This window comes from Ahaetulla prasina, chromosome 3, assembly GCF_028640845.1.
Source record: "Ahaetulla prasina isolate Xishuangbanna chromosome 3, ASM2864084v1, whole genome shotgun sequence".
NCBI lineage: Eukaryota > Metazoa > Chordata > Lepidosauria > Squamata > Colubridae > Ahaetulla > Ahaetulla prasina.
In genome coordinates this window covers 163,880,718-163,908,007 of record NC_080541.1, presented here as the reverse complement: position 1 = coordinate 163,908,007, position 27,290 = coordinate 163,880,718, and the positions used below count along the sequence as shown (strand labels likewise).

General features: G+C 38.0%; 1 protein-coding gene across 5 annotated transcripts in view; it reads left to right on the top strand.

Annotated features, from left to right (window-relative positions):
- The window catches only part of PATJ (PATJ crumbs cell polarity complex component), a 176,975-nt gene that overhangs the window by 30,495 nt on the left and 119,190 nt on the right, over positions 1-27,290 (top strand). For 4 of the 5 annotated variants that reach the window (XM_058178715.1, XM_058178713.1, XM_058178714.1 and 1 more), the window contains exons 16-18: positions 1,691-1,825; positions 6,370-6,537; positions 10,001-10,150. In XM_058178715.1, coding sequence (XP_058034698.1) covers positions 1,691-1,825; positions 6,370-6,537; positions 10,001-10,150 — 453 coding nt within the window. The remainder of the gene's footprint in view (positions 1-1,690; positions 1,826-6,369; positions 6,538-10,000; positions 10,151-27,290) is intronic. The other variant, XM_058178716.1, reaches the window with a different exon arrangement.

Below are 27,290 nucleotides of genomic sequence, written 5' to 3'. Positions count from 1 at the left end.
TTTAACATTCTGTGACATGTTAGTAATGGAAACAGGAATGGATTTAAATCATGTTATATAAATATTTTTGACACTTTGAATATCTTACTGATTTTGTGCTGCTGTTTTGCGGGCATGAAGTTATTCAAGACACTACTCAATTTTTGTAAATATATTTTACAGCTTTGCTTGTTAAAATGCTTTGTAGACCTTCCCTGGGATAGGATTGGCACTGAAAAGAAATATAGTTAATATACCATTTTAAGAGATCTTCTGTAAATCAAACCTTGATTGGAAACAATTAACTTGCAGTGCTGCTGTATGCAGTAATAATTCTGAATTCCAGAAAAAAATCCAGTCTTTACATTATCTGCATGATAATGCATGTATCCAGCTCAACTGGATTCATTACTAATTTATCTCTTCATTTATGTACTAATTTATGCACTTATTTTATTAATTCAAGCCTTATTTAAACAACATTCTGTACTTTTTTCCCTGGTTTGTTTAAGTATGGCAGACAGAGGATGGTAAGAAGTAATTATCGAATCTAACCTATTTATTCTGCTGAGAACAGTTTTTAGTCTGTATGGTATTTGTCTGTTTCTCTGTTGGTTAAATATCTCTCATAAAATATTCATAATCCCATTTTCATTGGTTTGTCATAAAGCAACTTATATTTCCCCAGTCAGATTCTAACGATCATGTCATATCCAGGCCATCCATGTGTCCCTCTCTATTATTTTTATAAGTGTGACAATCTGGGGATTTAAGGGCTGTTGGCTAGACTGCCAAGCAAAAGAAAAACAAGAACAAAATAAAAACAGAAATAATAATAATAATAATAATAATAATAATAATAATAATAATAATAATAATAATAATAATAATAATAATAATAATAATACAAAAAAAATGAGCATGCAAAACTACTGTGGGATTTCCGAATACAGACTGATAAAGTTTTGGAACACAATACCCCGGATATCACGATTGTGGAAAAGAAAAAAGCGTGGATAGTTGACAATGCTATACCTGGTGACAGCAGAATCAACGAGAAACAACCTATAGGGCGGTATATAAATGTGATAAAATAAATAAATAAATAAATAATAAAATGTCACCAGATATCAAGATTTGAGAATCGAATTGCAGAGACTCTGGCATAAACCAGTGCAGGTGGTTCCAGTGGTACTCGGCACACTGGGAGCTGTGCCTAAAGACCTAGGCAAGCATTTAAAAGCAATTGGCGCTGACAGGATCACCACTGGTCAGTTGCAGAAGGCCACCTTACTGGGATCTGCTCGCATAATTCGTCGATACATCACGCAGTCCTAAACGCTTGGGAAGTGTTCGACTAGTGATCTGTGATACGAAATCCAGCATAATTATCTCGTTTGCTGTGTATACTGTCATTTTGTATAAATAATAAAAATAATTAAAAAGTAACAGCAAAGGCAAAAACAAAGACATTGGCACTTCTGTGACTCTTTATAGAAAACTGCATGAATGCATTAGTAAGAATTGAGATGGACTTAAGGGCATCATTATCCTTTTATCAAGGAGTATTAAAATAAAAATAAATCAAATTCAATTCATTACTAAATTAAAATAATATTCAGTTGATTCGAATGTCATATAGCTACAGAATCTAATTCACATTCTTTGTAAATGTTCCTATCTGACTATTTTTGTGATTTATTTTTAATAGCTGCTGCCTATTCACACATTAAGGCTGGGAGTTGAACTGGATACTTTTGAAGGACATCATTACATCTCTTCCATTGCTACAGATGGCCCAATTGCTAAACTTGGCTTACTTCGACTAGAGGATGAACTTTTAGAGGTACAAATTTAAAATAGTATGTTGTGTGAAATATACTGTATAATTTTTATAATCAACGCGGTATCATGGATTGTATGCTTGAAGTGCATTAAAATGCCTTTCAGGATATTGAGATTTTCTAGAGAAATTAAATCTTCCAAAGTCTGCAGGTACAGCATGTCTTTCCATTGGAAGTCTCCACCTCTGTATAGAAGATATTTTTATGAGTATACAAAATATTGGATGGAATATTTGTTCCTATTACTCATTCCAAATCTTCAATTACATCTAGAGCTTGTGATTTCATTCTGCAATTACTTTGCTTAATGTAACACTGAGTTTTTGGCTTAAAATGTTTCCAGTGTTAGCCTATAGCAGTGATGGGGAACCTTTTTGACACTGAATGCCCACACCGGAATGTGTGTGTGCATGAGCGTGCATGTGTGCGTGCGTGCCCCAGCCCCAGAAACCTGAAGACCAGCTGGCCGGTGCGGATGCGCGCGCTGGCCACCTGGTCTTCAGGTTTCCGGCATGCGCATGCCCACCGGCCAGCTAGCCTTCAAGTGTGCTGGAGCGCCGGAAAGCCGAAGACCAGTTGGTGGCTCACATGCCTCCAGAGAGGGATCTGCCTACCACCTCTGGTATGCGTGCCATAGGTTTGCCATCACAGGCCTATAGCAATTAATTGAAATAGAAACCGTAATAGTTGTCTGGCTGGCTGGTTCTTTTTCTGTGTGCAAATGGTGTACATGTACAAATTTAATTCTAATTTAGTATCACTTGGCATTAGCTGGACTGCCATTCTATGCCCCTAGAAGAAAATTATCAAGGGATTATAAAACAGCTGAGATCTCTTCCTTTTGAATATGCTGAAATAGATTCAAACTTAGATGTCCCTTCTCAAATAGCCTGAAGTTTTATTTTGCTCTACAGAAACAAAGAATATATAGATTAGAAGAACAATTTGAAAAGACTTTCTACTCCCAAATACAATATACCTTGAAACCTACAGAAATATAATTTCCCTCTCGTTGAAGTCAATGGGAGAGAAATATTTTTAAAATATGAAATTCCTCCCTCCAGTTCACAATGGGGATTTAGCATAGCTTTGTTATTATAACATAGCATAGGATTTGCTATTCAATTCCATCTCCAACATACATTCCTTCTACAGACTGGCTGTGTAAATCCTGAAAAGTTTCTATAGTAACTATTCACTTAATTATAATAATCAGTCTAGCATTCCATTTGTCCAAGTCAGTGACACAGACTTACATTACATAGCCTTTCACTTGATATCATAATGTTAATGTGAACAACAATAAGATTAGTACAAAATTAGATTTGAATTCTGTGTAGATTAGTTTTATTCTACCAAAAGGATAAAAAGTTCTCATATTTTAGCTCCTGTGACTAGGACCTAAATAAAACCATATCATAGAAAAAGAATCAGGATAGACCTCATACGCCCAAAGAGAGAAACGTTAATGAAACTTTATTGAAGTGAGTCCATCCTGATGATCCACAGGTTTTTCAACTTCACTCATGATTTCAATGGATGAACAAAAAGAAATTTTTAGATTAGTCTAAAAATCCAAATCCTCACAATCCATTCTACTTCTCAAAATACTTATGAAAATGAAGTCCTGAAACATGTAGTTGTCTGAATGCTTTTCTGCAATATACCATGTTATATGGAATAGTTCCAAAATGTGACAGAATTTACAAGCATGTTGTACAAGTTTCTGAAAACTGAGGCTATTAACTACTGATGAATAGTGCTTACAAGATGCAACCTTTGAGACAAATTTTTCCCTCCCTTCTATTCAGTTGTGTCCAAATTTCCGGAGACTGCCTGGACAAGTCTCTGTAGTTTTCTCAGCAAGGTTTTTCAGAAACGGTTTGCTATTGCTTCCTTCCTAGGGCTGAGAAAAAGTGACTGGCCCCAGGTAACCCATCTGGCTTTGTCCCTTAAGGCAGGACTAGAACTCACACTATCCCAGTTTCTAGCTTGAAGTGGATTAATCCATTTAAATCTTGAGTTAATCATGACTATTCATTCCATCCATATGCACACAAAATTTGCGGTTTCTTTTGTGAGAAAAGCTCTATAAATTGGCAAACATATTCTAGAAGGAATACACAATATACAATCCAACAAGAAATCAAGACATTTAACTGTAGTATTTTAAGAGTATAGAGTTGAACTATATATAAAATAGCTAATCACTCCAAGTAAAATATATATTGACTCATTTACAGATTGGCTAATACCACAACACTGCTAGTAGTGAATAACAGAAATGCGGTTACTAAAACCAGCTAATTTGAGGTTAGCAGGTAACTCTCTTTTCTGTTGGTTGTCCTATATGTCATCAGTCTACATTTTTACAAGTCATTCTGGATTTTATGAACCACAAAAGTATGGGACCGGGAGCAGTAGAACTAACAAGACCTACCCTGACATCAAAAAATTCAATTTGTGGAAAGAACGAGAAAAAAAATAATAAGAAGGGGAGCATTTGTAGAACAAAACCTTAACAGTTAACCAATGTTTCTTCACGTGCTGCTGAACTACAATTCCTTGCAGTTTTTAATGTTTTCAATGTTGGCTTGGGCATTGAAGGGTGCAAGAATATCTGAAGAGTTACAGTAAAACAGGAGATGAGAGTAGAAAGGCCATGGAGATCAAGTAAAACTAAATAAATACTATTGATTGTTTTAGTGGTTTAAGAAAGTCATTAGTTTCCTGAAAATGGTGTGTCTTTTGTGTGTGTGTGTGTGTGTGTGAGAGAGAGAGAGAGAGAGAGGGAGAGAGAGAGAGAGAGGGACAGGGACGGGGACGGGGGGGGGGGGACAAAGGCAGAGAGAGAGGGACAGAGATAAACAGAGACAGAAAGAGATATATCTTTTTTCTCCATCATTGGAATTCTAAATGAAATCCATCTATCTACAGCAGGGGTGTCCAAACTACGGCCCGCGGGCCAACTGCGGCCCGCGGGTCAGTTTTTATTGGCCCGCAGCAAATTCTCGGTGGACAGGGGGGTGCGGCCCCCCTCCTGGCCCCCCAGGAGGCCGCCGCCGCCCGGTTGCAGATGCGGAGTGGCTCCGCTGGCGATCCCGCCCACCTGGGGCTGCGGGCCGGCCATTCCGCCACTGGGCTGTAGGGGGCGCCCAGGACGCCCATGGCTCCAGCCCGGCCCACCAGACAGAGGAAGAGGCGGGCGGGCGGCGACGCCCATCGTCCCCACGCGGGGCTGCAGCCCCGGAAGCCAGGCGGGCGAGGCGCTCTGCTTCCCAGCCCCGCGCGGGATCCTCTCCGGGCGCGGCGCTCTGCACGCGCTCAGGGGGCGCTTACTTGTCGCGGATGATGGTCTGCAGCTCCCGGATCTGGTCGTTCATGGGCAGGAGTTTGAGCTGGGCCGCCGATCCCGGCAGTCGTGACGCTGCCGCCATCGCCGACGTGGCTGTGGCCTCCTCGGCGCCCCGTCGCCCGCACAGCAGCCGTTCCGCCAGCGCAGCAGCATCGCTGCCGCCGCGCTGCTGCTGCTGCTGTCGGGCTCAGGCTGTCACGCTGCCGGGCGGGGTCGGCGGCGCAGCTGCCGAGGCCCGCCGCCGCTGGCATCCCGGCCTCTGCCCCGCTGGCCCACCACGCGCGGTCGCGGCAAGGCATCGCCTCCATGCGCCGCCGAAGCAGCCGCGCGGCGCCCTGCCACACGCCTCCGCTTACCTCAGCCGCGGGCCCGTGTGCCGCCCGTGACGCGGACGAGCTCGCCCGCCCCATTGGCCGCCGCGCCTGCCGCCCACGCCGCGCCGCCACTCGGCGTTCGGAGGAGGGGCGGTGCCCGCCCACTCGCCCCTAGTTAGCCCGTCCCTTTCTGGCCTGGGTGGGAGCCGCGTGGCACACCTGAGTGGCTGCGAGGCGGTGCGGGCCTCGCCTGGGCCTCCCGGAGTCCCTCCATTGGCTGCTGTGTCTCCTCAGTGGGAAGAGAGTTCGCGACGGACGGCGGAAAATCCCCAGTAAATACATGCTGGTTGCCAAAAGCTTGACTTTTGATGTAACTGGGGATGCTGCGAAGGTCATAAATGCAAAGACTGGTGGTAAGTCACTTTTTTCAGTGCTGTTGTATTGGTCGCTAAATGAGTGGTTGCAAGCCGAGGATTACTGGTAGCCGCTGTCAGTATTTAGGTCTCTATGTATTTAGGTTTCTATGCCCATAGCCACATCCCCTCAGTCACATGAGGAGTTAGCCACGCCCACCAGTCACATGACCACCAAGCCACACCCCAAAATAAGCCACGCCCACAGAACTGGTACAAAAATTTTTAGCCCCCCCCCCCCCCGGTGGCCCGGGCCTTTGCTTATTTTTCTGTATTTGGCCCTCACTCAAAAAACTTTGGACACCCCTGATCTACAGTATATATTTGGCAGTATATATTTGGCAGGGGGAATTGCACTTGCCTGTCATTGAAACACTATAAAATAAGCAGTGGAATATTTATGATAAATCCAAATAGTTTTAAAGTATTGGTCAATTTAGGAATGGTGTCCTTTCTATCTTTAGGTAAATGGTGTCCAGCTCTATGGGAAATCCCGCCGTGAAGCTGTTTCTTTTCTGAAAGAGGTTCCCCCTCCATTTACCCTGATTTGTTGTCGCCGTTTGTTTGATGATGATACGGAATCTTTTGTGGATGAGCCTACAGCCACAATTGCTCGTTCTCTAGAACCAAAGGTATTTGAAGAAGAAAAAAAAAACCTATGGCGTGTTTCCAAGGATTTCCCAAAGATTATTAATTGACTCTGCTACTGCTTTCAGTATTGGTTACTTTGCATTTAATTTTCATTATGAATAATGAATGTGAATGATTCATAAGCCATTTTCTTACTGCTCAGAATGGCATGTTTTTTTAAAAGTAAAATTCTTAGCCACATTACGATGGAAAATGCTCTGCTTCATCTCCCTTTTAATTTTTTTTATTATGGGCATGTGCATTAGCATATTGCTTTCTTTTTTTAAAATGGATCATGAAAAGTTATTATCTCTGAAACTACTAGGGGTGTAGCACTAGAAGCTTTGCTGCTATCTTGTAAATGATTAAATTCTATCTTTTGTTATCATATTTAGTGAAATATTGTAACACAGTACTTTAATAAACAGTATTGGAGTGGAAAATATTGAGCAGCATTATATTACAGCAGACAATGCTCAAAATTTATGATGCTTCATCCATGATATATAACATTGGATATTGATATCAGGTTGTTGAATGGCACTCCACAATCTAGAGCCATAGATCCAAATTTTTAGTCCTTCTGACTTGTGATTTATCTGGGCAGTCTACAATCATCCATTCTGTTACTTCAAGAAGCTGAAGGAAAAAGCAAACTACAGGTAGTTCTTGACTTACGACAGTTTGTTTAGTGACCATTCAAAATTACAATGGCATTGAATAAAGTGATTTATGACTATTTTTGCACTTATGACGGTTGCAGCATCCCCATGAAAAATTCATCAAAATTCAGATGTGTCGTGTCCCACTCCTCCGCTGACGGCCGGGTCAGAGAAATCCGAATCAGGCTTGCCTCTGCAGCTCTGCCCAAAGTCCTAGCAAAGTCCTCAGAGCAGGCAGGAGACCAGAAAGTGACTTCAGCAAGATATGTTTAGACTTTGCCTGACTCAGAGACTGCCAGAAAGCAGATCCTTTATATAGGCCATGGGGTGTGGCTCCATGACTCAGCACTCATTAAGGCCTGCCCCTCCCTTCCTTCTGTTGCCTCCGCCTATCCAGTCTTCTGATGCGAGGGTCACTCCAATCAGCAGCTGTTGGAAATAAACTTTCCTCAGGCTCACATGCTGTGGAGGAGGGGGAGGGGTCTAGCTGCTCCGTTTGCCTGGGCATGGAGCCAGGGCTGGGGCCGGGGGGTGCTCCCTCCTCTGCAGCCTGCTTGGGCATGGAGCCAGGACTGGGGCCGGGAGGCATACATTCCTCCGTGTTTGGAAGCAGATAAGCAGACCCCGGCTGCGGTGAGAGCGGGCAAAACACAACAAGATGCTTGGCAACTGGTTCATATTTATGACGGTTGCAGTGTCCCCGGTCATGTGTTCCCCTTTGGCGACTTTCTGACAATGGAGAAGCCAGATTCACTTAACAACTGTGTTACTAACTTAACAGCTGCAGTGATTCACTTAACAAATATGGCAAGAAAAGTTGTAAAATGGAGCAAAACTCACTTAACAAATTTCTCACTTAGCAACATAAATCCTGGGCTCAATTGTGATTGTAAGTCGAGGACTCTCTGTAGTTATGATTTTATTTCCATATTAATTCTTGTAAAATAATCCCATTAAAGGATATTCCAGAATTAGATTTGAAGGTGTCTGCTATATCTAGTATCTGCTATATTTGAATACTCTGAGTACCTAAGTTCGAATTTGGAGCAGGATAAACTTTGGGGAAGATAATTTCCAGATGTTTAAGAGGCTACTTCTAGAAGGAATAATCAACCATCTTCTATTCCAGCTGTGGGCATTGTGCTCATGTATTCCATCAAAAACTAATAAAATTTAAAATATTTTCATGTGTAGGACAATAGTTATTAACTTCTCTTTTTCAGTATTTCCAAGTGGGAGTTTTTTAAAAGTTATAAGTTATAAGTTTATAAGTTCCAAAACTTGATGGGACTAAGTATGTTCCTCTGAATTCTAAACTTGTCCTTGTAGTTTAGAAAGCATATCTTCATGCAGAAATATTTCATGCTCTTGACTTTACTACTTTTAATGTAATTGGAAATTCCTGGTGGCTTATCTAGGCAGGTAGCTAGAAACATCATTGTACTAATGATACCAAGTATGTAAATCAATGAAAGGACATGCTGACAGTGTACATCCCATTCATCTTTCTACAGTATAATAAAGGAGCAAAAGTTTTGAATTATACCTAATCTCTGAATTCTCCATTAGCTGATTGTTTCCATCTTGTGAACAAAGAAATTGATGGTACCTGGAAGATTATAGTTTTAGCTATTAAACTTTCTAGACATCCCAGATATTGATTTTTACTATTTCCATTGTAAAATAAATATGTGCTTTGGGTGTTCCTTAGGTTTCCCAATTTAGGTAGCATATCAGTAACAAAAAAACCAAAAAAAAAACCATTTTAACTAATGAGAAGATACTTCATAAATGTCCATTTCTGTTGTTAACCATTTTAAAACTATCAACTGAGGATATATTCTACACATTCTTTCATCTTTGCATTAAAAAACAGCTGATGTTATAGCTGAATATCGGTTGCAAATAGTTTTCCCTTTCAAACTAGATAGATCTAGTTGTTATTTTTTCCTTCCTGCCAAAAAAAGACTTTTGTGTAAATTAAAATCAAATTAAGATATAGTCATAGATAAAATATTTTGTACAAAATATGAAAATAATTTTGTGAGATGGATAACCATATAAATTGTATAAAATAAAAAATTCTTAATTTTGATCCTAACTTATTTGCACTTGATATTTATTCCTTATACCTTAAGACTTTCTACTTATCCATGTAAGTATAAGTGTTATAAAACTTATAAAAATAAAATGGCCAATATGTAATTTTATCACTGGGCAACCCTGTCTTATTGGGGCATGTTTCTTTACCTAAACATAGAAACACAATGACCAAGGGCAGGCAAAAAAGAAAATAAAATAAAACAGTGGACATAGGAACATCTTCCAACTTTCTGCTAGCTTTCTTTCCTTGTGGAAATTTGGCAGGGAGCACCAGAAATTCCTTTCCTTTCCTTCCCCTTCCCCTTCCCCTTTCCTTCTTCCCTTCCTCCCTTCCCCATGCCGGTAAGTGGCAGCTGCTGGATGGGGGAGGGAGGAAGGGATTGCAAGACTGGCTGGGAAACTGTTACAGAATGTTGAAAATAAAGATCATGTGACTGCAGCTGAAGCCCAATAGTAGCACCAAAGCAGCAACAGTTTCCCCAAATTTCATTCCCTTGTGAATCCCAAATATTGGACCCATTCTGTGTCCAAAGGTGCCTTGATTCAAAAATTGTTATCCTACATTGCACCATTTCACCCAGTTTATGATAACTAGAGTTTTAGTAGTATAAAGATTGAAATTCCAATCTAAATGACCATTTTGCTTTGTATGTACTAGATACATTTTACCAGTAGAAAAAGTGTGTTCTGTTTTTCTTAGGAGAAGCTTGAAAATCCAGAGGAACAGCAGGAAGATGAAGAGCAGGAAGATGAAGATGTGGAACTAGCACTATGGTCTTCTGAAGTCCAAGACATTGTCCTTGTTAAAGATGCAAAAATAGGTTTAGGATTCAGCATTTTAGACTACCAGGTATGCTTATACTCTTAACAAACAAATATATCCGGTGGTGAAATGTAAAATGTAAAATTTGTTACTAATGCTCTGTGGGCGTGGCTTGGGGGAAATGTGACTGGGTGGGCGTGGCCAACTTTTTTTTTTACTTTTAAAAGCATTTTTTCTACAACCTCTTCGGCCAAAGAGGTTGTAAAAAAATGCCTTTAAAAGGCTCCTCTGACGATCCCAGCTGAGTTGCCTGATCGTCAGAGGATTTTCTTTTCTTTTAAAAGCATTTTTTTTTGCCTTTTAAAAAAAAGGCTGGGATATCAGAGGAGCCTTTTAAAGCATTTTTTTACAACCTCTTCAGCCGAAGTGGCTGTAGGAAAAATGCTTTTAAAAGTAAAAAAAACACCTCTGATGATGGTGCAGCTCAGCTGGGCATGGGAGGGGCAGGGATTTTTGCTACCAGTTCTCTGAAGCACCCACTGCCATCGCTATCGCATCGGGCGATCCGGTCCGAACTGGGAGCATTTCACCCTTGAATGTATCTCAACAAAACGTACAAGACAGAAATTAATAGTTTTCTTACGTTAGATTTGGTGCAGTAATTCTTTTGTTCTCCTGCATGTTCTGTCTCATTCTGTTTCTAAAACTGTTTCAACTCTCCAGATTTGGCTTTAGTGGCTATGGTGGGATAAATAGAAAAGAAGGAATTCTCTTTATGGAAGTGGATTTTTGTTTATGTGATACTGTTCTGTGTTCATTACGTTTTGGCAGCATTCTTTAATTTTTATTTATTTGTTGGATCTATAAACAAATCTTTATGATACACATGACTTGTAATGGTTACATGTTGCTGACATCATCTTTGTATATTATCAAGCAGCAGAAGTGCAAGACTGGGTTAAAAGCTTTTGAGCTTTTGAGGCTTTGTTCTTAATTTTAAAATGTTGGTTTCATATGTGTACACTATATATGTGGAACCATTTTATATTTAAACAGTATTTGTTTATAATAGTTCGGTAATGCAGTGTAATGTTGTTGAAAAATCAGAACAAATATTGGCTAATTTCATGTCTTTTATTTTATAAACATTCATGCCAATGATGTGACATATAGATAAGCTTGAGATTCTCAGATAGAAAAGAAATGATTTGTAATTTTAACACTGTAAAAGTATAGACGTCAGGCCTGGAAGCCATCTTTTGCATTAGGCCTTCAGACCTCCCAGTTTCCCACAGTAGTAAATGTGGCAGGTCTGAAGGCCTAATGCACTTGGACTAACGTTACTGGGAACCCTGACAATAGACAGATAGCTGAGAAGTATAGCCCTGATGTCATGAAAACAAAAGCTGCAAATAAGCAGAAGTTAAAGAATTATACTAAGGAAAACCAAAAGGGCTTCTTTTAAACAAGTTAAAAACAACAGTCAAGAAAAAGTATCAATATAGCTGCTGGTAAAATACTAACAGAAGAGGAAGAGGTATTTGACTTTTATTTTGATTTAGACTTCTGGAATAAAAAAATTAGTATTCAAGCAAGAAGTCGTGAAAAAGTAGGATGGGAAGAATTTAAGCTTGACACCAATAGAAAAATGGTCAGAAAACACACCTTTTCTTTGAATTAGTTCAACTCTCCAGGACCAGATGAATTGAACCCTGGGATCTTATCTAATGGTTCTGACTCAAATGTTGAAAAATCCTAGGGAGGAAAATCACTAGAAGAGAGCAAATACTGTTCCTATCTTCAAAAAGGGTAAAAGGATAACCCAGCAAACTATAGACTAGTTAATGTGAGATTAATACTGAGACATTTAGAGCAGAGCATAAAAAGAACTGTGTAAGAAACTGGAAAAACAACATAGTAAATTACTGGAATGTGTCAAATATAAATCTGACCAGACTAAACCTAATCTCATTTTTTGACTGGGTAGCTATTTTAATAGATCGAGGGGATGTTAAATACACAATATATGTTGATTTAGCAAAGTGTTTGACAACGTATGTCATAATATCAATTACCTAGATGTGATGTATTCCGTTTTTTAGGATGTGGTTAGAGGGTAATCTGTTTTGAATACTTAGTACAGATTCCTGTACTAAGCAGGAGAGTGGTCTTAATGATCTAAATGGATTTTTTGGTGTTATGGTTTTCAGATCTTATATCACAATTCTGAAATTTCAAATACTTTTTTTCCGTGAAATTTACAGCATCTGTTGTAAATGGAACTGAATTCCAGAAGAAATACTACTTCTACCAAATTTCACGCTGAAATTGGGGGAGGAAAGAACACAGTGTTAATACAGTAAACCATTATGCGTTTTCTTTTTTAATAATAGAAGGATTTGCCTCAAATCTTCTATTACTAATGTATATGTTTTTACATAGGTTTATCATCTATAAAATATGTATTTACTTGCTAAAATGAGAGTAGTACAGTACCTTTCTATGTGTATAGAAAGTTGTTAGAAAAAAGTAGAACAATCATAATATTTTCCCTTTTTTTGCAACCTCCTTTACAGTATCATATAAATGATATTCTATTCTATTCTATTCCATTCTATTCTATTCTATTCCATTCCATTCCATTCCACTCCATTCCAAATATTTTTTCAATCCTTTTAACTAATGCCATTTATTCTGTCTTGTTTATTTCACTAATTATTTGGGTTTCGCAAGATTTGAGGCTGGACCTCTACTAAGCAGTTAGAAGCCAAAAGACCTTACATGCCAGTTTTGTACTCTGCATTACAACTCCTCAAATTAATATGAATTCTTTAGAAACCTATTCTATTTTGAAAGTCAATTTACATCACATTTGAATGCATATCTTCAGCATAACTTGGCCTTCTATGTGACCGAGAAACAGCAACCAGAATAATCTAGGAAGATAAATGCAAGACAAAGGAACAAATGTTGCTGTCCCTCTAATGTTCTCTCCAAATTCACACCTTAATTTTCAGCTCTATAAACAAACAGCTGTTTACTTTCACAGAAAAAAAATGTAAAGCAGCATTATAAGGGAAAACATACCTTTCAATCTGATATGCTCCATCTGGAATTTTTGTAGAATAACATCCCTTTCTCCCTCTCTCTCCTGCTGTTTCATTTTTCTCGGGCTGAAACATATGGGTAGTTTCAGACTGTTTCTAGTATATTATGTATTCAACACTGTGATGGTTCAGTGAGCAAACAGTAAAAATAATCATGGTTATACAAAGTGTTGGAAAGTTTATTTTGCTGTTGCATAGATGACCTGATTTATGACAAGAAAAAGCTTCCTTGGGTGGCTTGAAGGGGCCTAGGGCTGGGTGGAGTATAATTGGAAGAAGGATGAAAGAAGAAAAGAACAACAGAAATCTTTGGAGCTAAAAGGTAATGTGGAATGAGTTTTTACAGAGACATGAAATGGAAGCTTGACATAATCTTCTGAAAACAGAATCGGAATAACAGAATTGGACGGGACTATGGAGGGCTTCTAGGAGCATCTATAAATTCTAGAGGCAAGTTGTTTCACTGATTAATTGTTCTAACTGTCAGGAAGTTTCTCCTTAGTTCTAGTTGCTTCTCTCCTTGATCAGTTTCCATCCATTGCTTCTTGTCCTGCTTTCAGGTGCTTTGGAGAATAGGTGGAATCCCCCCCTCTTTTTTGTGGCAGCCCTTCAAATATTGGCACACTGCCTGTCCCCCCAGTCCCTCTTTTCATTAAACCAGACATACCCAATTCCAACAACTGTTTTTTATATGTTTTAGCTCCAGTAAAAATATAATTTCAGGCAGGAGCTGATTAATTGCTCAAGAGGAACATGAAGATTGCAGATTCCTAAATTTGTGTTCTAATGCGGAAAATGCAGAGAAATTGATTAATTAGTATATAGGCCAATCAGAATGGGGCAAATTATATCTTACTTGCTGGCTAGGATACATTGGGAATTGGATTGAATCTCTTTTGAGCAATAAGGAGGGAAGAGATATGAGAAGAGGGAAAGTGTCCTGAACGACAAGGATTGAGAATTTATCCTGAAAGGTAACTGCTGATACTGATAGGAAAAGTAATGTCAATTTTGCAGGATAAGGTTTTCTTAACTCTCCCTGAAATAAAATGTAGCTTCTAAATACAGCCTCCAAATACAGGTCAAATTTAAAGTAGGGGTTTGAAAATATTACGATTTTTTAAAAAATCGCTTTAAGTTTGAGTAAATTGGGCCATGCCTTTGATCTGGTTTGAATAAGATGTGAAATTAGTATTAAAACAGATAGTCCTCAATTTACAATCATTTGTTTACTTTCTGTTCAAAGTTATAATGGCCCTGGAAAAAGTAACTTATGACCAGTTTTCACATTTTTGACTATTGCATCCCAAGGGCTACATGTTTAAAATTCAGACACTTGACATCTGGCATGTACAGGTAGTTCTTGACTTACAATAGTTCATTTAGTGACCACTCAAAGCTACAAAGCCAGTGAAAAAAGTGACTCATGACCGTTTTTCACACTTACGACCAACGCACCATCTTTGTGCTCACATGATCAAAATTCAGATGCTTAGCAACTGATTCATATTTATGACAGGTGCAGTGTCCTGGGATCATGTGATCAGCTATTGTGACCTTCTAACAAGCAAAGTCAATTGGGAAGCAAGATTCACTTAACAATCATGTTACTAACTTAACAAATGTAATGATTCACTTAACAGCAGTGGCAAGAAAAGTCATAAAATGGGGCAAAACTCACTTAACAAATGTTTTACTTAGCAACATAAATGTTGGGCTCAATTGTGGTCATAACTCAAGGACTATATTTACAATGGTTGTGCTGTCCTGGGAATCATGTGATCTCCATTTGCAACCATCCTAGCTGGCTTTTGACAAGCAAAGTCAATGGGGAAAGTCAGATTCAGTTAATGACCACATGATTCACTTAACAATTTCAGTGATTTGTGTAACAATTGTGGCAAAAGGTCTTAAAATGACCTACAACTCACTTAAACAACTGTCTTGCTTAACAACTGCCTTCCTTAACAACATAGATTTTGGACTACCTGTATTCTGAGGTGTCCTTCCTCGCTGCGCTTACGGCTTTTGCCAGTGGCATAACTCAAAAAAAATATGCTGCGAGGAGCAATTTTGTTAAGTCCTAATAAAATAAGGTTACAAGCATTTAAAAGACACCCTCCCCCACAAGAAAAACCCCCACAACTGCTTTAGAGTATCTTTCCTGAGATTTTATAAAAGTAGACCTTCTCTTATATCATGTTTTTTGAAGTGTAAGTGGTTTTCCCTCCGAATAGTAGAATTTGAGGATTTGAAACAGCCATATCAACATGCATGTTTTAGGCTTCCCTATGAAATGTAATGGAGAATCACATAATTGATAGAAGAGAATATTTGTAGCTCAGGCTTGAACTGGGATCCTTTGTGTTCTCTGAGTTTGGTTGTTTTCTTGCAGACATTTCATCACATAACTAGATAATCAGTGCATCAGCATTGATGATGTTTGGGAATGAAACGTCTGCTAGAAAACAACCAAATTCGGAGAGCGCAAAGGGGCCGGTTTAGCTCTGCCTGGTAAGGCCTGTTATTAAGAACACAAAGCCTGCAATTACTGCAGGTTCGAGCCCGGCCCAAGGTTGACTCAGCCTTCCATCCTTTATAAGGTAGGTAAAATGAGGACCCAGATTGTTGGGGGGGCAATAAGTTGACTTTGTAAATATATACAAATAGAATGAGACTATTGCCCTATACATTGTAAGCCGCCCTGAGTCTTCGGAGAAGGGCGGGGTATAAATGTAAACAAAACAAAACAAAAAAAAACCTTACAGTCACACATCTAGTTGGCAGCGAAAGCTACATAGGCTTGATTTTGGCTAGTTTTTGAAGACCAGGAATGTTGGACATTGGAAAAGCATCATAGGAAAAGACAGTGGGAAACCATTTTGGATACAGTTCTCAAGAAAACTGCATGGATATTCTCTTTTTCCTAAGGTCATCAGCAGTTGACCTCAGCTCAAGGTTGATTTTATTTTTAACAAAGAATTTTCTAAAGGTTATATAAACTGGGTATAGAATCATGAGGATTTTATATCATATATTCTATGATGAATACTGCTGATGAAAATTATAGGCAAAGTTAATGATCCAACAATACTCATTCACTTTTCTATAATGGGGAATGAAGAAACACAGAATGATACTTTGCCCATCTTGTTGATAAATGTGTTATTTTTTTAAAAAATATATATATACTAAAGAACCTAGTTAGCTGCTAGGTATAATGTATCTGAAAGCTTTATATCTGGAAACTATAGTTAAACAAAACAAATACATACTGTTGCTGTATACATATGTCAGAATAGGTAAAAATCAAATATATTTTTACAATGCAAGATCTAAATTGGAGACAGGTTACAAAAGAAATAATTGAAGTGTGCCTGCATGACAAACATTTTATTTTTATTTTGAGCAGCTCACATTTTATAACCTTTTAGCTTTTGCAGGGAACTATAATTGTTTTTATTTCATGTTTAGAATTAATGGCAACTTTAGTAATATTTAGATTGAGATGTAGTAGCTAAACATGAAGTATTGGTCATTGGATATAAAACTTGGGTTTAGATTTTCCAGCATTTTAAGGCATTAGTTTATACTGCAATATGTGTATTTGTGGAGAACTAGTTTGGTGTAATGGTTAAGTCATCAGACTAGAAACAGGGAGACCATAAATTCTAGTTCCTCCTTAGACACAAAGCCAACTGGGTGAACTTGGGCCAGTCATTTTCTCTCAATCCTAGGAAGGAGGCAATGGCAAACTACTTCTGAAAAACCGTTTTTTTAAAAAACTGCCAGGACTCAAGTTGTCTCTGAGAATTGGATACAACTGAATGGATGATTTAAAATGTGTATTTGCAAGCTAGAAATTTTTTTAAACTTCCTAGATCAGGAGTCTCCAACCTTGGTCCCTTTAAGACTTGTGGACTTCAACTCCCAGAGTCTCTCAGCCAGCAAAGCAAAGCTGACTAAGGAACTCTGGGAGTTGAAGTCCACAAGTCTTAAAGGGACCAAGGTTGGAGACCTCTGTCCTAGATGAATTATATTAAGTGAGAAGAACTATCTTGGGAGGCCATTTAAAATTAAACAAATAAAAAAGGTAAACAGAGTTGCTGTTGCTATAATAGTCTGAATTTACTTAATAGAAAACTTAGCGGTTACTGCAATTCATAGGTGGCATACAGAAATAAACACCATAATACAGCATACTTGTTTCTGGAGGATATAGCAGAGGTGTCAATTAGAGGGTGGAATTTCTTTAGAGGCAGGACTCTGAAAAACGTAATTATCTCAGTTATGTGGGGCAGTTGGAACATTTTCTTGGGGTAAATAATTTATAAATAAACGTTAAATTATTACAGTTTCTCTAAGTCTCTGGCAGTAGAGACAATGTTTAGGAATTTAAAAATTTGATGTCTAAGGCATCTAGATCAGGGGTCAGAGGGCAACAAACAGTCTTATGTCTGTTCAGTATGAATCGACTTATTATCATGAATGCATTGCTGGAAAAAGCCAGGCTAAAGGTGAAATAAGGGGAACAAATAAAACCTGTTGGAAAAGAAATATTTATGTGATTGGGGTGATTCTGCCTTTCTTTCCAGATCCATGTCTTTATGATTGGCAATCCTTCCCAGCATCACCTTCTGATTAGATTAATGCAGTGACTATCATTGAGGCATAAGAAAATAAATTATATTAGCTGCTGGGAAGATATAAATCTGATATTAAAAGAGCTCAGCTGGTTTCCAGTCAGTTTCCAGGTTCTTTTCAAAATGCTGTGATGAACCATTTAAAGTTTTACGTGTCCTGTGCTTGGAGCCATTCCAACAAACCCTCAGATGAGTAACCATTCAGTGTTAGACCATCTAATGAGACTTGATTCCTTCTCTGCCTCCAGCAAGGAGGCAAACAAGTGCAGATGGCCAGATGGAACCAATCTTTTCTTACCTTCTTTCGTTTCCCCGAATCTCTGTGAAGCCTTTAGCTTGTCTATCTAGGATTGCTAAAATATTGCTGGAAGCCATTATTAGGTAGTTAGAGCTACCTTGGACAATGGTAAGGGAAGCTGGGAGCTGAAGTTTGGTGACACCAAAATGACCACAGATTCATTTTCTCTGTTCTCCGGCAAATTTTGGGATGAAGTTTAAGATGTTTGTGTTCGCTCATGATTTTCAAGCATGAAGGATTATGCAGTGTTACTCTTGGTCAGGGGTGTGAAATTCACGTCGTCACAGGGGCGTCACATGATGTATTGCGACTTTTCCCCCTTCGCTAAACCGGGCATGGGTGTGGCCAGTGCGTGACGCATCCGGCCCACAGGCTGGAAGTTTGACAGCCCTGCTCTTGGTTATTCTTGGTGATTTTTGAGGGGTTTGCATTTTTAATGGATTTATGGTTATGTCTGTACATATTTATTATTTTTTCATATTAGGAACATTACTGCTGCCTTTGGGGTCTTCTAGAAAGTTGAATTGCAGGATACAAATGGGACCAAACTTCACATGATTTTGATAATCACAAAACTGCATGGTGTAATTGAGGAAGCCGCCTAGAATAGCCCCAAAGCAAGATAGGCGACAAATAAATTTAACAAATAATAATGTTGGGAATAAGAAGTTATGTGTTGGTGTTTGGCAGGTGCAGATAGAGAGAAAATCCAAACGCAAAGGGTAGGGACCACATGTTTTGCTTCTAAAGCTTCCTGGAAAACTATCCTCTCTTTCCAGCAGTATTTGCAATGTATCATTTTATGTTAAAGTGAATAAGTGACATCCATTGTGACATTTGTATGGCTGATAACTTAATTTAAAAGTGTTATACTCTGAGATAATTAATGAGCTCTAATATCTCTTTGCTGTAATTACATAATAAATCACCCAAAGTAAAACTCACTTTTGCAAAGCGGGACAGAGGTTTATTGCTAAGAGAACAAAGGCCATATTTGAGGCTTTCTGTACTGTATTTCTGGAATCTTTAGCCATTGCTCACTTGTCTTTGACTCTTCCAGTATACTGTTGTTCACCATGAGTAATGCCAGATGCATTTGGAAGGTGAAGGGGATCCCCAAATGGGTGGATTTGGAATAATGTTCTAGCAGGCTTCAGTTTATGGGGTTGTCAAAAAGAATCTGTAACTCTATGCATTTTACACTAATTTTGGATATGTTCTCTTAGAGGAGGGATGACATTTTATTTTCTGGATAACTTGCCAGGGATGTGACAGTTGCGACGTCCTAACTACTTATCTTCCACATTTCACACAGATTAAAAATAAATACCATTTTAAAAGGGAGAAGATAAACAGCACAAACTATTGTAATATAGCCCCATTAAGCACTACACTGTGATTTCCATTTCTAATACATATGCTTTCTTAAAGGAACCTTTTATTTGGCTGCATCCATGTACTTTGTAGATGTATTAATTTAATGCACTGGTGTCTCGGCACTTATCATTAATTGATTCTGGGAAGCATGTTGAGTATCCAAACTGATGAGTACCAAACAGATTTTTCCCATAAGGAATAATGTAGTGAGTCACAAAGCAACCAATACTAACAAGTTCTAACTTGTACATTGAGTACCAGAAAATGATGAATCCTGGGACAAAATTTCTGTGTCAAAATTCATTTAGTACCAAATTAGATGAGTTTCACCACAATTGAATACCAGGGTACCACTACAGTCCACAACCTGATGGCCAAAGAACTAACATGAAACTATCTTTTCATATGTTCAAAATGTCTCTCACAGGCTATATCTTCCCTCATGCAGACATATGCTGTTGCCTGCAGTTGCCTCTTCTCAGCATTAGAGGTTTTAATTTTAATTTTTAGAGAGCCTCAGAAGAGAGGCCACCAATCAGCAATGCTTGGAAAATTGCTGCCTCATTCTATTGAATGAGATTGTTGAATTATAGTTCTGGTTGCAAGTTCATATCATGGTGTTTTTATCATTCTAATCCCTGTGCGTTCCCTTTATATGTAGCTCAATGTTAATCAGCAGTTCCAGATCTGGTATATAGAAAGTCTTCCTCTTACCAGATTATAGATGACAGGTCAGGAATGGGTGAAGACATTGCATATCCTTATTAATTCTGCTTTTCTTCAGGATTAAGAACATTGCATCTGCACTTTTAATTGTGCTAACACAAATCTGCCAATGGTACCAGGCTTTAAAGGTTGCTTGCAAACCCTAGTTAGTATTATAACAGTATCAATTCCAAGAAGCGATGCTAAAGAACGTGGTGCGTAAATTCAATAATAATTAAGCGATCATTGGAATTTCATATGAACAGTATGGACTTTGGCTTTGAAACCATATAAGATACCCAATTTAGGCTTGGGAACCTAGGATAAGCTGCCCAATCGGCAGCTTGGGAACCAGACAGATACCTACACAAGGCTTTAGAACCTCAAGGAAGAAACCAAACAACAGGCTTGGGATCCTGAACCAAGAAACTCACCCGTGGCTGGTATTGCATGGCTATCAGGTGTGTCCCCTATGGCGATGGGGTTGCTGGGTCAAGTGCCTGAACTGGTAGTGACAATGTCACCATGGACCAACACAATATAATAGTAGTAATTATATCTATATAAAACAAACAAGAAGAAACAATAATAAAATGGATGTGACATTGCCATACAACGTCCTCCACTTTGTCCCTATTTTTAGGGCTTTATACGTCAGCGATGAAACACCAACTCTAATTTTTTAGGGGGTTTGAAACATGCTCTTTCTAATGAGAATGATTTAATAGCGTTTCCAGAAGGTCTTTTTTTGTAAAAGCGGGCTGAAAATACCCTATTTTTGGCATTTTTAAAAAAACTGTCAACTTTACACTCAATTTGTGAACTATTGGAAAGCAGTAGGAGAATGAAATTTTATATTCAACAACCTTGTGTTGTTATTACACACAAAGTTTCACATTTATCATACCTTTCCTTCCAGAGATATAAGAAGCCAAACTTTACCCTTTTTTCACACAGCAGTCATTTTTGGCCAATTTTGGTCCCAATTATCTAGATAGAGATCACTCATAAGAATGTTTTTATTATTTTGTTTAATAGACCACAACAAGTTGTACAAGATGGCCAAGTTTTGTTTCTCTCAACAAAATATTGCCAGAGATATTATGTCTCAAAGTTGCTGAAATCTCAGAGTCATACTGTTGAAGACTGCAATATACAAATGATTATATTTCCGCAAGTATTTCATCGGCAAACATAACACTTTACCAATGTTCATTGGGGATGTGTGTGCATGTTCACACCAAATTTCATCAAAATCTGTGATGGTCGACCTGGGCACTTTCCTGAAATTAGACTACTTGTCATGGAATGACCCTTGTAAATTCAATGCTGAATTCCATTTGACTTAGATTTGTTTAGGCAGACTTGATCATTCATACTGTACCTCCTGTAGATCTCCCTGTTTTTTACATGGAGAGAAACTCTATGTCACTTCTAAGCTACTGGATCAATGTCAACATTGCAAGAACTTGGATAATTCTGGCAGGTAAATTGAAAGGATTTTTTTCCAAATCCTCTTCAACTGATTAAGTGCATAATATATGAAAGTTACAATCAAGTATGGCTGCTGAATTGTTAAGAGGTATAATTAAGGAATATAAATCCTTCCATTCCCCACCATCTAGTCAGAGTTGAAGAAGCTTCTTGGATGAGAAGCGAAACATCTTCAAAGAAAAAACAGAAAGTCTAGTTGCCTCTTGAAAAAAGCACCTTTGGAACTGCTAAGTAGTTAACTGATGTAATGATCTGTATGCATTTAAAACTGAGTTAATACAGGTAATTTCACCTTATAACCACAATTATCATTGTTAAGCAAGGTGGTTGTTAAATAAGTCACACCTGATTTTTCAACTTTTACCACAGTTGTTAAGTGAATCAGGAACTGGTTAAGCAAATCCAGCTTTTCCCATTGACTTTGCCTGTCAGAAGCCGGCTGAGAATATCACAAATGGTGACCCATGACCAGAATTTGGATCATGTGACTATGAATTTGGATCATGTGACTATGGGGATGCTGCAGTGGTCATAAGGTCATAAGGGCTAACCTGATTAAGTAATTTTAAATGGGGTTTTAGTTTTTATATTACTTAGTTTTTAATTTTGGCCACTATTTATATAAATTTTAGTTTTTTTTTTATTGTATATTTATTGTATCTTTTAAATTGGCTGTTAACCGCCCTGAGTCCTTCGGGAGAAGGACGGTATACAAATGAATGAATGAATGAATGAATGAATGAATGAATAAATAAATAAATAAATAAATAAATAAATAAATAAATAAGGGCCTCTGGTGGCTCAGCAGTCTAAGTCTGTCTGTTATTAACACAGCTGCTTGCAATTACTGCAAGTTCAAGTCCCACCAGGCCCAAGGTTGACTCAGCCTTCCATCCTTTATAAGGTAGGTAAAATGAGAACCCAGATTGTTGGGGGCAATAAAAGTTGACTTTGTATATAATATACAAATGGATGAAGACTATTGCTTAACACAGTGTAAGCTGCCCTGAGTCTTCGGAGAAGGGCGGGATATAAATTCAAATTAAAAAAAAAAGTATGAGAACCGGTCATAAGTTACTTTTTTCAGTGCTGTTGTTAATTCAAACAACTACCTGTATTAGATTATTAATATTAGATAGTAAAATAACTACTTTAGATGGAAGAACTAAGATGACATTAATTTCTTCCTGTATAAATTAAGGGAAATTCCTCTTGATCTCCATATAATTTTTTTACTATGTTGAAAAATACAGCTTTAAAATCATGCAGCTTTAAAGGTTTATCTGTTTGGCTCTTTGTTTTATTAACTGCTCTGTGGACACATGGATGGAGCTAAATAAGCAGTTTCAGTTTATTTATTTATTTATTTATTTGATTTGATTTTTATACCGCCCTTCTCCCGAAGGACTCAGGGCGGTGTACAGGCAAAATAAAACCAACAATACAAATATACACGTTAAAATACCTTTAAAAAACTTATTTAAAATTAGCCTGATGTTAAAAATTACCGTCAATTAAAACCCCAATTTAAAATTGCTAAAATTCACTTTTAAAATCCAATTAAGCCAGCCCCGCGCGAATAAAAAGATGTGTCTTCAGTTCGCGACGAAATGTCCGAAGGTCAGGTATTTGACGTAAACCCGGGGGAAGCTCGTTCCAGAGTGTGGGAGCCCCCACAGAGAAGGCCCTTCCCCTGGGGGCCACCAGCCGACATTGTTTGGCGGATGGCACCCTGAGAAGTCCCTCTCTATGGGAGCGTACGGGTCGGTGGGAGGCATGTGGTAACAGCAGGCGGTCCCGTAAGTACCCAGGTCCTAAGCCATGGAGCGCTTTAAAGGTCATAACCAACACAGTTTGGTTCAAAATGAGCAAAGAAATGTCACCAATGGAAGTACAGTTTAGGGAACCTCTAGGTCTGATGGAAGAAAGGATGAGCTGCTTAACAAAGTCATTTTGAAGAGACTGTGCTCCAGAAGACATGGATTCAGGAGTTATTTTTATTTTTGAGGAACATAAAAATAGAACTAATGAAGCTTGAGTACCTAATTTTAATCCTGGAATACTATGAATACAGGGTCCAGTATGTCTGTGAGTTTGATGTCCCAACTTGGTTCTTTCTCATTTATCCCATTCAGTAAACGATTCGTTCTCTTTGTGTAGTTTTCACAAATAATCGATCTGGATTCTAAGCCATACAGGAGAATTTCTAAGTCTTAGCAAAATTATTAGAAGTCACTTCTGTTTTGTGGTAGTTCATGGAATTACTACAGTAAACTTTGACTGACAACCATTTGTTTAGTGACTGTTCAAAGTTACAATGGCACATAAAAAAGTGACTAATGACTATTTTTCACATTTTGCTAAGTAAAGTGTCAAGAAATTAAAATTGGCAAATGTCATGTATTTATGATGGTTGCAGTATCCTGGGGTCATGTGATCACCTTTTGTGACTCTCTGACAAGAAAAATCCAGATTCACTTTTTAGCAATGTTACTCAGTGGTGAAATCCAATTTTTTTACTACCAGTTCTGTGGGCGTGGCTTGGTGAATGTGGTGTGGCTTGGTGGGCGTGGCTTGGTGGGCATGGCAGGGAAAGAATACTGCAAAATCTCTGTTCCCTCCCCACTTCTGGTGGAAGGATATTGCAAAATCTCCATTCCCACCCCACTCAGGGGCCAGCCAGAGGTGGTATTTGCTAGTTCTCCAAACTACTCAATATTTCCACTACCGGCTCTCTGAACTGCTCGAAATCTCTGTTACCGATTTTCCAGAACCTGTCAGAACCTGCTAGATTTTACCCCTGATGTTACTAACTTAATACCTGCAGTGATTCATTTAACAGCTATTGCAAGAAAGGTCATAAAATGGGGCAAAACTCATTTAACAGCTATCTTGCTTAGCAATGGAAATTTTGGACTCAATTGTGGGCATACACTGAGGCCTACCTGTGCTTGCTTTAATGTTTGCAAGCATTTATGTTCTTAAAATATGCAAGTCTTTCAGAGGAACGAATGCTAGATTTAATTTGCAAGCATTTGTAGTTTCAGTCATTGTTCAACAGCAAACCAGCACAAATTTTTACTGGATTATAGTGGCATCTGAATATATGAGATAGCAACATTCATGTTTCTGTTGCTTTTTCAAAAATTAAACATGATTTCTGAGAGCCCCTGTGGTTGAACAATCTTTTCAAGATTTACTTTCATAATCCTGAAAAATTACTGTACAGTTTTTCTCCTAAAATGGCTTCATTTCTTTAGCACAAAGATTATATCTAGTTTAAGTTTTTGGGTTGAAACTGAAGAATAAAAACAAAAGTGAGCTTTATTTCAATTCTATAAGTGAAGCTGTATTTTTCAGGCCAGCATGTTAAACAGAGAGCGACGTTAAGCACCAATTCTTCTGCCAATTCTGCCTGTAGTTATTTTTCTTTTTTTGTCTTGTATTTTTTTCTCTAGATCTTTACTGACGTTTTCTGCAACAGAAGTCTTGATTAATGCCAGATGTATAGCAGAGCTTTATGAAATACATTGCTATATTTTTTATTGCAGATCGATAAATTCTCATCTTTTATTTTTCAAAGTTTGTCTTTCACTGTTCCAAAAACGCCCTCCAGCTGGAATGAATTTATACAATTTAAGGCTGAGGCAAAGTCATAGTGATAACTCAACAATTTTACATTTTTATTTTAAAATATTGTATTCTCTGCTGGGATGACGGTAGTTATTCTAAATGTATGCTAAGGCACACATACCTCCTGTTTCTTTTAAATTTCCAAGAGCAAGATATATAGGGTTGGTTATAATTAGCTCTTATACTTGTTTATTTTCTGGATGGTGTACAATGAAATTGCCAAGTACAGTTCATCCAATCTTTATTTTCCATTTACTAATGTTTTAATAGTAGAATACTAATTTTAGGTAACTACCAAACTGAGAAACTCTCTACAGCAGGGGTGTGAAACTCATGGCCCGCAGGCTGGATGTGTTACATACTAGCCATGCCTGCCCCCAGTTTAGTGAAGAGTAAAAAAGTCATGGTATGTCATGTGACAATGTGACATCGCGAGTTTGAACCCATGCTCTAGAATCTTCCTATCCTAAGCTGTGTGTTTATTTATGTATTTATGTAATTTATATCTTACCTTATTTTAATGAACAACTCAAGGCAGCAAACATATCTAATACTTCTTCCCCTTCCTATTTTTTCCACAACAACTCTGTGAATTGAGTTGGGCCGAGAGAGAGTATCTGATTTCTTACTTCATGCCTTAACCACTAGTTCTCTAAAACTACAGATTTTAATTACCTGGAACACTCACAGACAAACAAATTATACTATCTCCAACATGATAGTGGTCTCTGTGTGTCCATGTTTAGAAAGAAATATTTTGTTTTGAGAAGACCTTCCTATATTTTTTTCCTTTGGGAATATCTGATGCATGATTAGGATTGACCTATTGTAGAAAGTGCTGTTTGCAATGTTTGTTCTAGTTTAGATTTAAGAACTAGATACCAACCAAGATGGGCCTTCTCTCTATTACACAATCAACTGACCGCAAATTTCATATTTGTTGTACTACCAATAATTGATAGTTTCCCATTTTGAAGCAGGAAACATCTGAAAATTGCAATTGGTATCCTAGATCTGTTTAAAGTGGTTAGAAGAAAAAGCAAAACAATTATCACAACTTTCTAAAAAGAAAAATATATAGATTCTGGCAACATGGTGTGAACCAGGCTCTAGCCCATAATTCAGTTATCTTATATACTTATCCACCCGTTGCACCCATGGAAGAGAAGGAAAGAACAACAGAACAGGATAACAGAATAAAAGAGTTGGAAGGGACCTTGGAGGTAAATAAATAAATAAATAAATAAAAAGTATGTTAGTATAGGATTGTAGTCAACAATATATTAAACCTTATAGGTTTAAGTAAAAAAAAAAAAGAACAGTAATTGTGAGAAGACTGCAAAAGCTACAAACCAGTGAAGAATTGTTTCATTCCTTATTCTCTTGATAGTACATTGCAAAAGGTCATTACAACAGCTTCAGTTCTTTAAAGTGTGTTTTTCTTGGATTTGCAATATCATTTGCTGCATAGTCATATTGACAGTAGCAAAAGTGTTCAGGGAGCAACTTAAAATGGAAGGGACAAATGACAGGGAGATATCTGTTCAGTATTACAGCTCATCTACATTTACGATAGTATATATTTTCAACTTGAGAGTGCCAAATTTATAGGAAACATATTTACCTAAACCATAAACACTAATCATACCAAGACTTATTAAGGTGCTTCTCTGAAAGCAACTAGCAAGCAGGGGTTCACTCTTGGCATTTTCTTGTTTGTGCTCCTAAAAATAAAATACAAATGTTCTCAGGAACACTTGACATTTCAGAATAAATGGTTTGGACTTGTATTCTGCTGAGGCTTGCAGAAGGATTGAAGCTGTGTTGATGACGCGTCTCCTAAAAGAATGCATGATCTCGTTGCTTTAATGTGACAAGGGTTTACATGCAACATAACCAAAATATATACTTGTCAGATACTAGCCTACATTAGGTTGATTTAATGTTCCAAAATGTACCTTTTCTGGAAG